The 14,249-nt window shown below is 34.1% G+C and overlaps 1 protein-coding gene across 17 annotated transcripts in view; it reads left to right on the forward strand.

Annotated features, from left to right (window-relative positions):
- Positions 1 to 14,249, forward strand: part of LOC144970816 (la-related protein 1-like) — a 58,956-nt gene that overhangs the window by 21,660 nt on the left and 23,047 nt on the right. For 11 of the 17 annotated variants that reach the window (XM_078910859.1, XM_078910856.1, XM_078910857.1 and 8 more), the window contains exons 4-9: positions 9,268 to 9,323; positions 9,952 to 10,002; positions 11,060 to 11,200; positions 12,545 to 12,635; positions 13,618 to 13,770; positions 14,111 to 14,249. The exon at positions 14,111 to 14,249 is cut by the window's right edge and continues 95 nt beyond it. In XM_078910859.1, coding sequence (XP_078766985.1) covers positions 9,268 to 9,323; positions 9,952 to 10,002; positions 11,060 to 11,200; positions 12,545 to 12,635; positions 13,618 to 13,770; positions 14,111 to 14,249 — 631 coding nt within the window. Of the gene's footprint in view, positions 1 to 7,208; positions 7,536 to 9,267; positions 9,324 to 9,951; positions 10,003 to 11,059; positions 11,201 to 12,544; positions 12,636 to 13,617; positions 13,771 to 14,110 lie in introns of those variants that run through there. The other 6 variants (XM_078910869.1, XM_078910872.1, XM_078910870.1 and 3 more) reach the window with 6 other exon arrangements.

Here is a 14,249-nt window from a genome sequence, read left to right on the forward strand (position 1 = left end):
GATCTCGTTTGAGCCTCTTTTTTTTCTTCTTTTTAAAAAAAAAAAGTTTTGGAAAAAAAGGGGGGGGGGGCATTTACTTTTTTCGGCCCTTATCTATTTAGATCAATATCGTGTTCATTCTATTCTAAATTCGTCCCACACTTCCATCTCAGACATGTGTCGGGAATGCAAGTTAGGTTTGTACCGACTATCCGTTATCTGTCAAATTGGAGTTTTCACATTCTTGATTGTCTTTCAGTTGTTTTCTATCGTGTGATTTGTAAAGATCTGATTTTTACCCACTCTTTATTGATTTTCACTGAAAACTAAAACTCGTTATCGAGCTTACGTTGCTCTATGAACCCATTTGACATTAACTGCCTTACTCTTACACCCCCCCCCCCCCCCCCCAAATAATAAATTTTTTTTTAATGTTAAAAACAGAGAGAGCGAGAGACACTTGTTTTATTCAATTTGATTTTTATTTGATAACATTGTCAATTTTAAATCAATGACACTTATCTAATGATATGATTAAAATTAAAGTGAGGGCTCGTCAAAATAATTTATTGTGACTAGGTGGGCTGATGAGAGCGACCACAGATGTCGCATCAGGCTAGATTTGCTCTGTGTGTGTGTGTGTGTGTGTGTGCGTGCCTTTTTGGCGTTTACACATTAGTGTGTGTGTGTGTGTGTGTGTGTGTGTGTGTGTGTGTGTGTGTGTATATTCAGGCCCAATGTGTTTGGTTATCTTTGAACGTGTCATCTGGTAACATGTGTCGTGCACGATAGGTTATCCTGCAATTATATGTAAACTTACTAACGTCAACATTGAACACATTAGATGGATCTTGTTAGTGCCCAAGGGCAGGGGTCGAACGAGCTACTAACAGTTTATGCAGTTAGTCTTGCCTTGCATTCTTCATAAATGAAGCCTGTCCCAGTGAAGCAATTAATTAGCGGTGAACCAGTTGAGAAGGGGCGGGATTGGGGTTTCATTGCGCTATTGGAGGGTTACTCTGTCCCCGTATATGTCACCCCCCCCCCCCCCCCCCCCCCGCCTTTCAATTTTACTTATGGACATACGCTGGACTTTTTTGTTTGTGTGTGTGTTTTTTTATGTCTCCCCTTCCCTCACCAGGGACGCAATTGGACATAAGCCTTTGTTTCCCCTATCCCGCCCCTTCTCAATTATCTTGCTGATGGAACCACCTTCGGAAACTTGATATTCCCTATTCTCACCATTTCTTTCTGATCCTAGAGTGTTCCAGACTTAATTTAAATCACCCCGACCTATTTGTGTATCTATCATCTTCTTTTCCTAATGCATTGAAACGATATATGAGTGTCTTAAAAGCAGAAGCGGGGTGGTGGTGGGAGGCGATAACTTAAGATTTGTTCTGTTTATTACTAGTTTGGTTTTTTATTTGGTTTTCAAATTCCTCCTCACGCTACGCAAATCGATAATGGCAATGACTATCATCAGATTTGAGACACCGTCGGGTAAGCCATGCCTGTGCGATTTATTATTGTACTCTTTTTGTTTCTGGGAAAACTCGATTTTACTGCATAATAGCAAAAATATGTATTATCAGGCATCCATGTTATCCTTTGTTTAATTCAGAAAACTTGGCAGTTCAAGAAATATTTTTCTCCCACACGCATCCGGTTTGACTAAAAATGGATTTTGACGCGTTGATATGTTGACCACAATAGCTAATGTCAATTAGTTAAATTCGAGAACCAACCATTGAAAAAAGAGAGCTCATTTTGAAAAGAAATAATATTGGTGGAGCCATTGAAGAGGTATAATAAAATTATTTTTGAACTCCTGCATTTGAAATTTTAATCCAGTTCCAATAATCCTCTCTTTATTTGGTAGTAATTTATTTAAACTTTGGCTGATTTGGGCTCTGCTCATATTATGCGTTCAGTTTACACGGATATCGATTTGGAATGGTAGTGCCGTCGTGAAATGTAGTGGTATCAGTAATCCGTTATTATTATGGTCATTTTAAATTCATCCATCTGTGTTAAACCAAACGCATTCATCCAGCTAAAGGTCAGCATGATAATATTAATACTGTACATCACAGGACATAGTTAATTTTAGTTTGTGTTGCATTGCGTTTGGAAGATCATTATTATTTTATAATTATAGCCTATTGAATTGATGAGCTTGACTGTATCTGTTTAGATTCTTATTAAGTCGACGATTGCTTAAATTTTGCATTGATTCTTGTTAACGAAAAAAAGTGTACCTATATTTTTTTCTCTCACATACAATCTCTGTTTCAAACTTTTTAGGGGTTGGCAATTTTGCTACACTTGTACATTTACAACACTAAATAAATGTTGAATTAAACACCAATTTTACAAATGTCAGTTTGAAATCAAGGTTTGCTCGCTCATTTCATCAAACGTTCCTTTTTTAGAATGGGGAGAATGGAAACGATGTTAAATGAAATGTTGCTAGAATATAATCAATATAACGAGATGATGGTAGTGAGAGAGGGAATGTGTGTACAATAGAACATGCACATTAAAGTATATAGTAATGTTGATGGTTTTCCTCGGATCCGCGGAAATCCGCGATTTTTGAGTCAAAGGAGGAATTTCCTCTTTTTTTTATAGTTATATTTTCCTCAATAATCAGTGAAACAAAAGAGGGTTTGCAGAACGGTTTAGACTCTTTACAAGAATATTGTATGCAATGGGGAATAAAGGTAAATATCAGTAAAACAAAAATCGTAGTATTTAAAAAGGGAGGGAAAACTGGGCAACAAGACAAATGGTCATATCAGGGTAAAAGTATTGAAGTAATCTCGTCATTCAAGTATCTAGGCTGTCATTTTAGCGCATCGGGATCTCTTACAAAATGTACACAAGAAGTAACAAACTCAGCCAGAAGAGCACTATTTTCACTTAGAAAGTATTTTAACACTAACACAGAAATTTTACCACAGATGCAAATGAAACTGTTCAATAGTACCATCTTACCAATACTGAATTATGGGGCAGAAATATGGGGTTTAAGAAGAGCTGATCCAATTGAAAGATTTCACCTCGGTTTTCTTAAATCCATTCTAAGTGTTAAGCACAGCACACCAAACTGTTTTGTTTATGGGGAATTGGGGGTGTATCCTTTGCATATTGAAAGAAAAATGAAAGTTATTAAGTATTGGTTGAAACTTATTCGCCCAGGAAATAATGATTGCTCATTCACTCATGCAGTATACAAAGAACTTGTGCAATTGAATATTAATGAACCAAACACAACAACTTGGGTAAGTCTGGTGAAGCAGTTGCTGGATAGGAGCGGAATGGGCCATTATTGGGTTAAACAAAATGTGAAAAATGAAAATTACTTTCTGGCGGTTTTAAAACAACGCTTGGATGACATGTTTCTACAAGAGTGGCACGCTGAGATGTCGATGACGACGTCTGGACGGCTGTATAAACACATTAAAGACACCTTTGAGTTAGAACCATATATGAAACTGTGTAATAAATCTTACAGAGTTGCCATCTCAAAAATCAGATTGAGTTCTCATTTGTTTTATATAGAAAGGGGTAGATGGGGCACAAGAAAAGTAGATAGAAATGATCGTAAATGTCCTACTTGTGACGTAATAGAAGACGAATACCATTGTCTAATTGAATGTTCGAGGTATACGCAAGAGAGAAGAAATTGCCTGCCGGAAAAAACTGAAAAATAAACCAAGTATGTTTGAATTTATCAAATTTTTGAAATGCAGAGACAGTAGACAGCAAGGTGATTTAGGTAGACTTTGTTTTAAGGTACAGATCGAACACAAGAAATATTTACAAGTATAATTGTGGCTTCCACGGCAAGGAAAACTTATTAAAATTGATGATAGAGGGAATAATGCGATTGTTTGTTTGTTTTCATTTGTTTTTGTCTGTTTAGTAACTGCAGTTCTGATACTAAGATGTGGTATATTATACAAAATATGACATGTTTTTATATATATATATATATATATATATATATATATATATATATATATATATAAGTTTGTGTGTGTGTGTGTGAGTGTGTATTTGTGTGAGAAAGTGGGGTGGGGGGGGGGGGGGGATTGGGCATTGATATTAAAATATTGTATAATAGTTTACCATGATAAAGATTAGTTGCGATTGCACAATTGGCTTATTGTTGTTGTTATTGTTGTTGTTATTATTGTTATTATTATTGTCATTATTGTTGTTATTATTATTATTATTGTTATTATTATTATTGTTGTTATTATTATTGTTATTATTAATATTATTATTATTATTATTGTTGCTGTTGTTGTTATTGTTATTATCAGCATTGATATCATAACCAGTGTATATAACCATATATATATCTATATATATATTTTTTTTTTTTCTTTCTTGGTTCTTCTGTTTTGATGTGATTTGTAAAAGAAGTGTTGTAGTTCACTTGTTAATACTCTTTGCTTGTATCTTTGACTTCTAAGCGATTTCAATCTAAGTACACCGAGGGGTGCTCTTGGTGCCCTATCCGCACCATTTACCTTTGCCTTATTTATCCTCGGGTGCCTTTGAGAAAAGTATACTTTTAGACTACCTTATACATTTTCTGTTCTTTCAATGCGTCACAAACGCCGTAAAATTCTTATAAACACAGAAACCAACCCTTGACATGGAATAATTGAAGTACGCAAGCTTGTTTCGCTCTAGACTATATCAGTACGGAAAATTACTTAAATGTTTGTGATATTCTAAAAGATTCAAGTATGTGTCTTTGGGAATTAATTCTGTAATTCTACCAAACAATACGTTAAACTAATATGTCTGTAACTTCTAGGCAATGTTCGCAAAATCCATTCTTCTAGAACTTTAATCAACGATAAAAATGTGTTAAATAAGTGGTGGGCTATTGATTATGTTGGAATTTCCCCGAAGATAAAGATCACCCAGACCAAAGCATTTTGGAGCACCTAGTATTACTAAAAGTCAATAACTTTATTATCCAAAACAGAATTACCATGATATAATCCCTATCTTCTTACTTGTCAACGAAAGGGATATAAGCGTGGTCCTCATTTACAAATACAATACTAGATATTATTGCTGGGGCGCTTATGTTATTTTTACAATTTTTATTATTATTATTATTATTATTATTATTATTATTATTATTATTATTATTATTATTACTATTATTGTAGGTATTGGTGGTATTACAATGTTGTATTTTTATGATCATTTATGGTATCATTTTATGCTTTGGTTTCATTTACCTTTTTTCCTCACTCTCATGTCTGTTGTCATCAAATTGTATGGATTATTGATTAAAATAAAAGTTATTTCTGTTTGTCTTATTTTGACTATGGAACTGATACTTATCATGGCAGACCTGCCTACTTGAAATAGGAAAATGTAATAAGTAGTTTTCAGGGTAAATAACATCGTAGACATTTTAACTACCCTTAAAAACCACCAGTTTGTCCTTATAATGCGTGGGGAAAAATATTAACTCTATGTGATATCTCTGGCACCAGAACTTCGTTTTCAAGAAATGACATTTAATTAAAACCTTTATTATATCCAGCCCGGGATTTAGCCGTAGTACTACGGGAATTTTCGTGGTAGTGAGGAGGTCTGTTGTGATGGGTATCAATTATTTTATTATTATTATTATATTATTATTATTATTATTATTATTATTATTATTATTATTATTATTATTATTATTATTATTATTATATATTATTATTATTATTATTATTATTATTATTATTATTATTATTATTATTATTATTATTATTATTATTATTATTGTCTATTTATTTATTTATTTATTTATTTATTTTTTTTTTTTTTTTTTTTTAAATGAGAAAAACTGATTGGAAATGTAAAAGTGATGGTGTGTAGTGGTAGTGATATTGTAATGGTGGTGGTGGTAACGTATGATTGGAGTGTGGGATTATGTAATATTATTATTGTTATTATTATTGATATCTTGTTCTTGTTGTTGTTGTTGTTGTTCTTCTTCTTCTTCTTCTTCTTCTTCTTATTCTTCTTCTTCTTCTTCTTATTGTTGTTGTTATTATTACTATTATTATTATTATTATTACTATTATTATTATTATCATTATTATTATTATTATTATTATTATTATTATTATTATTATTATTATTATTATTATCATCATCATCATCATTATTATTATTATTATTATTATTGAACGTATTGATGTTATTACCATTCGTGTATTTTTGTGTGGTGTATCAGTTTATTTTTTGGTTCCATTTACCTTTTTTTTTTCACCTTCATGTATGTTGGCATCAAATTGTTGATTTATTGGCGAAAGCCTAATATTGAATAAACTTGAAACTTGAAACCTCAATCAAATGTGCTCGCAGTGAGAGATTTGATGTGTGGTGGAACAAATAGGTGCAGTTTCCTACTCTCTAGAAGTTAGCTACAGTATCAATGATAGTTTATCATCTCAATTGCTCTAAAAATGTGTGGGTGGGGGGGGGGGGGGGGGAAAAATAATGGGGCTTAAAGTCAATCATTCAAAATTTTCCTCCCTTTTCAGTTTTTGGCGCCATATATAGAGATATAGAGCAGTTCTACGTATACACCAGGATCATTTCGCTTCGCGTTGTTTCACTCACTTTCACGTCAGGCCATATGGAACCAATGTTTCGTTCGAGTCGCCTGTTAGTTTGTACTTTTGCTTTTACTGTAACCTTCACTGGTTATACCTATGCAATTATTGTCACCCATATGGTCACTGACCACACTCAACAAATTGACCTTGTAACGTTTAAGCACCGACCCCTGGTCACGTAATGGGATTTTGAGCTCGGCGGTGTGCACAACGCGTTGACCGTGTCATCTGTCAAGGCACAGCATGCATTACTTATCTAGTTTTACATTCCTCTTGATTTTTGGAACTGCTCCACTATTTTTTGGGCGATGCGATATGGCGATTCCGTGCCACGTCAAACCGCTAGCTTAATTTCATATTATGGGCATGGCTGCTATTACTACTATCATTACTGCCTATTAGTTGATTGATACAATCCTGTTCGTAAGCAAGGAATAGGTATACGCACTACCCGCTACCTCAACTCTCACCCTCTCTTTCTACTGTTGTCGCACGATGTCGATTGTGCTTCGCTTTACGACTGGTTTTCCACTTTATTTAGCATCCACCTACTACCTACCGTCATCTTTCGCCCCCGTCCTCTCATGGGAACGATACACTCACTGTCCATGCTCTCTTCCTCACTCCATGTATCAATCCATTCATCCATCCGTTGTTCCACGAACCGTGTTTGCGTATGCTTCCCGTTCGCAAGCCATGAATTCATACGACATTTAATTTCCCGAAGTGAATAAATTCAACAGTTATTACTACTACTAGGCCACTGCTACCAACCAGTCCTTTACTTAATATAGTTTTATTATCCACAACTATCACTATCACCGGTGACCGACCAGTAGCAAGCACAAAATCCAGGATTTATTTACATCACGATGATGATGGAGTCAGTGTGGAAAAGGCTAGGTAAACGAGTTGTCAATATTTTCTATTTTAAAGCGACCATATGGATCTTGTTTATGACGTCTTGACTATTGCTATGGGTAGCGATTGTGATCGGTACTGTGTCAACAACGTGTCCTTTCCATATTGGATGTATTTTTGTGCTGTGACCTGATCAATACTTGCTTTTAAATGTATTACTTTATAAAATAACATCCTGCCATTTGTGTTTTGAGTGTGTGAATGGCAATCAACATGCTGACTAGGCGGCGGTGGTGCACGTGTTTGTTTGTTTGTTTATAATACCATATGCAAAGATCTTTGAGCACGTTTAGTGGATATTGCTTTTTATAAATGCTCAAGTATATACCAAAACCAATTCATTATGAATGCAAGATAAACAAAACAACGGACGAAGAGGGAGGGGTGGGAGCGGAGAGACGTTTCTTATTTTTTCCCCCGTCCCAATCCGTTTTGCGTTTTGTTAACCCACCTAACGGATTCTTTACCTGCACATGATAGATTTCCTTTACAATTGGTAATAGCAATGAAACCATTGTTTGTGCGCTTGGGTATGATATATTAAAAACGCTGATTGTTAATTTTTTTGTTTGTTGTTGTTTACCGCACTTTTTGCGAGGAATTAAAGGCTATTACGAACGTGCATTCATCTTTTAAACTTAACATAGATCGAGACGAATCTTTTAAACCATCAACGATCAAAATCGGTCCGATAATAAACTCCGTAGGTGCGCGAAAGTGATTATGGCAAATAGCGATTTTGAGAATGGCCGATCATCAGCAGATTAACATGGGCTGTATGGAACAACTTTGACCCTAAACCCCCTTTTTCAGAATAGGTAATAATAATAATAATAAATGATTATGAAAAATGAGTTGGATTGCTCATCTCCTTTAAACATCAGTTATGATTGTTGAAAGTGTACCTTGGGATAGATACGAACACGCCTTATGATTATATATATATGTATATTTGTATGTATGTATTATGTATGCATGTATGTGTGTTTGTGTGTGAAAGAGAGAGAGAGAGAGAGAGAGAGAGAGAGGGGGGGGGGGAGGGTCGTCAACATAATATTCTCAAACCTTTTTTCACACTCTTTTGTTTGCGCATACCTTGCAGATTTATATCGTGAGTTGACAGCTGGTGGCTGGTTGGCGTTATGCCTTGTGTTAATCGCTTCTGATGCGATGGTCGCACCAGTTATTCAAAGCTCTCCAGCAAGTTGACTGTCAATACTTTACTGTCAATTAATTAATGTGACTAAGTACATTCCCTCATTTTATTTATTTAATTTATTATCTATTCTACCGCAAAGCCTTTATACTTTATGATAGATCTGGCAGATTATCTCAAATTTACTCGAAAATATACGGTCATGTTTTGTGTATGTGTGTGTGTTTTTCCCCCAATAGTTAACTTGTTTAGTATTGTTCGTAATTTGTGTGTGTGTATGTATGTGTGTGTGTGTGCGTGCGTGTTTGTGTTTGTTGGTTTGTGTCTGTTGCTTGGTTTGTTTTAGTTTAAATTATTTTGTAACATCATTTTGTTGGCCGTGGGGAGTTGTCTAATTCAGATTTCTCGGTTTATTATTATTATTATTATTATTATTATTATTATTATTATTATTATTATTATTATTATTATTATTTTTGTCGTTTTGTTGTTATCATTATCATTATCATCACCATCATCATCGTCATTATTATTATTATTATTATTGTTATTTTCCAGACCCTTTGAAAGAAGCCAAAACAGAGACAGCCACAAAAGACCCTGGTCATGCCAAGGTATGTACTTCCCACCTTTAAAAAAAATCTTGTCTATGGGGGGGGGGGGGGGGGCAATGTTTTTCACAGGCAATCATGCAACATTCCAAACTAAAACTAATAAGCATTCAATAACCAATTAAGGTGTCCTATTTATTGCATATGCATGAGTACACCAAATTGTAACCATCCCAGATTTACGATTACAAGAACGTTTTCTAAAACTAAATATCATTGACTAATTAATCTTATTCATTTGTCTTCACCTCCTCTATTTTCTATTTTTAATTATCCATGAATTTATATTTGTATTTTTGTAGTGCACTTTATTCAGCTTGCTTAAAGACTTAAGTGCTTTTACAGAATATTTGCTGGTCACTATTGTTATTCCATCATTATTTAGACATGTATTGGAATTGCAGTTACCATGTCCCCGATTTCAATTTGAATAGGCTGGCAGGTCTGCATTCTACAGGCAGAGTGCTTCTGTATTTTTTTAAAGCGCATGTAGTTGAATGGTGGTTAATAAATCTTGGTTATGAAATATTTTCAACTTTTAAAATTCATAATTTACATTTATTTTTTAATCCTTACACATTATTATTTTGAAAAAGCAATATATTGAATTAAATTGTATCTGTAATTTCAGGACCTGGCTGATAATTGGCCTGCATTGAATGAGGTCAAAGTCTCAACAAAGGTAAGAACATATTGGAATAGGTCATTATTTTAAGTATACAGAAGCCAAGCGATTTAAACAAAAAGTTATAAAGAATTCCCTTAATTCATAGACAAGGGGAAATTTTTCTTCAGGGGTCTATTCTAAGCTAAAGGAAGACTAGGGTAACCCAATCGTCAGCCGTGGTGCAGCATTGTGATTTGCTCAAAACTGCACATTATTCAAGGAATTGAACTTGGTACTTGTCCAAAGCAAAGACTATACCATTGTGTGCCACTCTGCCCTCTGTATAGAGTTCATTGACCTAAAAGGCTTCGACTAATTTTTCTGTTTACTCCACAAACATAGAGATCACAGATGATGATTGAGGTAACTTATGGAGCAAAACTAAGTAATTCTCTTATATAAGACCTTGTCATAGCAACCAACTCGGACAGTCCCGATTTGACAATTTGGACAAAGAGGGGAAGAAATTGGTCTATTTAATTGTTTGGAAATGACCTTTGCATGTCCCAGTATTATGATTTTTTGACCAGCAAATTAAAACAAGGAACAGACAAAAGGAGAGTATTTAATGTAAGCTGTAATGTTGAGTAATCTCATCTAGATTCTGTTTTATAATAGTGCAAACATACTGCCATTTTTGGGTCATGGCGGTTGCCCATGTTAGGCTGTCCCATTTTAGCTCTTTGAAAAGTTGGCCGCTGTGCCTTGTTTTTTTCTTTCTATCCTTTTTCATAGCTGCCAACTGTCCTGATAAAATTGGGACTCTCCCGATTTGGCAATGTGGAGAAATATTTAAAAAAGAAAACATGTATGGAAATTACCCTTGCAGGTCCCAGGATTATGCTTTTTTTAAAGTTACAAATTTAATCAAGGAACAGAAAAAAGCTCTAAATCTAGACTATATTGTATAATAGTCCAAACATATTTCTATTTTGGATCATGACGGTATTGTACATAAGTGTCCCGATTTAGCTCTTTGAGAAGTTGGCCACGATGCATTTTTTCCCCTTCATTTTTTTTCTTCTTTTAATTTAAGCCTTTGCTTTATAATGTTAAAAATGAATATTTTCAGCAAAACCAAACAATGCGCCAAAAGACACCTAAGTCCCCCAAAGTAAAACCAGGTAGTGGGAACACATCATCAGTGCCATCATCAGAGTCATTACAATCAGAGTCTGGTCAGATGGAAGGCGCAGTTGGAGACAGCAACAGGGTATAATTTTATATTATATTATTTCAAAATTTATTATTATTATTGTTGTTGTTATTATTATTATTATTATTATTATTATTATTATTATTATTATTATTATTATTATTATTATTATTATTATTATTGTAGCCATTAAGGGGCGGTTTGGGTCTTTTTTGAAATTTTTAAAATTACCAATTTTGGGTGGTTTTAATCATTCTGTATCGTCAATATAGGTTAAATAACAACATTTATGGTGAAAATTTTTAATTATGTGTGTTATCTATTTTGAGACCTATTTTGGGGGTCTGACATAAAAAAATATAACAATCTTGTGGAAACGTTCCACAAAAACTGAAGAAATGACCTCCATATTCTTCCCTCTTGTCAACATTGTACCATAGTGTGTCACCATAGAGAGATTTTACGGCTTTAGCTTATAGAATTTTTATTAGAACATTACAAAGCTGAGAATCAAAATGTTATGACAAAATTTATGTTAAAAAATCAGAATTAGGATTATAATTCAAAATTCACAAATCTTATCAAAAAAATCTCTCTATGGTGACATAATACATTATCTCAGTGATAACTGTGGAAATTTTCAGACAATTTCATGGAATAGATTCTGAGAAACGTTTGACACAGTATCCCATACCCTTACAAAAATGACATATTGAGAAAATAGCAAAATAGCGTCCCGTTTTTCACACTTTTCTTACTTCCTGTACCATTTTCGACTGTGTTTGTTGTGCCTTTATAGACTACTTTAAGAATTTAGACTTCAATTATATTATTTCTAAGATAATGAAATATCATTTTCCACCAAAATCTCAAAATCAAATTTTCGAAGGATTTTCCTAATATTTAGACCCAAACCACCCCTTAAAACTTTTGTTCCAAATATCTAGCAACATCTACTTGTGCTTATATTGAGCTGGTCATATTTCTTTCCAATAATCATTGCAAATGTAGTAGGACGCAAAATCAATCAATTCTAATCTATTTTAATAAAGTAACTTGATTCAAAGATAGGGACTTAAATTAAATGTGGTGTCTCATTTGGTTGTAAACTGCTTTTTTTTTCTTTTCCTCATTTTCCCCCTCCCCTCTCTTTACATGCCCTTCCCTCCCCTTCCCAAACTTGCTGCTGCTCCTTCTCTTCATCTCTTTTATCTTTCCTTTGCCTTTGGACTGCAAACATAAACGAAGGAATCATATTGCGTTTCTGTGCTTGTATATGTTATATTTTGTGTTTGCTTTATTATATATTTATTTATTATATAACTGTTTATATGTTTATTTGTTTTTGAACAGAATGACTCAGGTGGTGATGACTCTATATGTTTATTTGTTTTTGAACAGAATGACTCAGGTGGTGATGACTCTGCAAAGGAGAACAAAGAAAATGCCAAAACTGGGGATGAATCAAATAATGCCGTTAAATCTAAGAAAGGTAATTTTTATGGTAATTTAATAGATGTTTCGTTTAAGTTCCGTGTTGATTTCTCACTCAAAGAAAGGCTGACAATAATACTGTGGTATTGATTGAGGCAGATACCATAATTTTAGCAAATGGTCACAAATGTGCTTTTCCCACACAAAAATGATATTGTTTTACATATACGGTGTAGAGTTTCTTTGCTCATAGCATTGGCAGTTAGCCCAAAATACTTTACATTTAGTCATACTTTCACACATACTGTTTTAGAGATGCTTGTCTCTCCTCTCCCTAAACAGGCATTGTTACATTTTATCAGTGAAACTTAAATGTTAACCTTTACTTGTTGTTTATTGGATCAGATCCAATGATAAGGATAATGCAAATTATATACAGTCGATTATTCCAACCACTAGTTGTCTGCATTTGGAGCTCTATCAGGGTAACAAAATTAATCAGTGTCTTTTCTGTATTAATTGTATTTGGTTAGCTTGCTTTTTTTTTTTATTGGGAATAAACCAGGCCAGACAATTGGCAATAGTAGACTGGAGAAATAAAGGATATTAAGAACTGGCACTTATCACTTTTGATTATTGTATTGTGAAAATTAACATAGATTCAGACAAATCTTTTGAGCCATCATCGATCAAAATACAAGTCTGAGGTGCCTGCGAATGAATCTGCAACAGGGCCAGCAGATGGTGATTCACGTCGTCAAATGATTAATCACTATGCCGTAGCAGATAAATAATCATAAGAGTTGGCGGGTGATAGAATTATCCTTAATTTAAAATAAGCTTGCAAGTTATGCGTATATCAATCTGTAGAAAATAGTTTTATAACTTTTAGATTTGCCATTAATTCTGTGCTCGGCAAAAGATTAACATTGGCTGTAAATAACAATTTTGACTCCCAACCCTATTTATTTTATAAATAGATTTTAGGTCACAAAAGTAAAAAGGTGTGTGTATTTATTTATTGATTCATTTCACAACAGGGAGACCAAGAGAAAAGCGGATTGTACTCGATATTGAATTACCAAGACTCCGCAGAACAAGAAGTCAGGGCAGAAGATATTCACCAACCAGAAGGGATGGGGGTAAAAGGGCAGGAGACAGATATGGCAGACCTGACAGCAGACGGTCTGAAGGTGATTTGTTGTCCTTCACATTGCTAAATTGAAATGTATCACATAATTGTGTTGTTTTTTGACATTGATGCTTCACTGTCCCCCAGCCTGGTATTTTAAGCTCAAAGAGCATAACCTATTATTATTATTGTTTAGGTTGTTTGTTGTTGAGTTTTTTAACCTTTTCTTGTGTTAAGATAAGTTTTATTATTCATTTTCTCTTTGATTATTTAGTGTCTGGCGCTGATATAACCTAAATGTGTTGCAAGCACCGTAAAACCCTTAAAAACAAAAAAAATTATTTAGTTTTAAAATTTAAGAAAATTCCAAAGTAGTTTTTTAATTAATTGGTAATTTCCAGCTGGACCGGACTCTCAAAACTGGCGTGACCACATGATTCCACAATCATCTGCACCAGTCAGTCCAGCAGCAGATGGACAAAATCGCACCACAAATCCTGGATACAATGCTGCTGGTATGCGTGGTGGACGAGGAAGAGG

This window comes from Berghia stephanieae, chromosome 4 (genome assembly GCF_034508935.2).
Source record: "Berghia stephanieae isolate SIO BIC M18660-M18661 chromosome 4, UCSD_Bste_1.3, whole genome shotgun sequence".
In the NCBI taxonomy this organism is placed as follows: domain Eukaryota; kingdom Metazoa; phylum Mollusca; class Gastropoda; order Nudibranchia; family Aeolidiidae; genus Berghia; species Berghia stephanieae.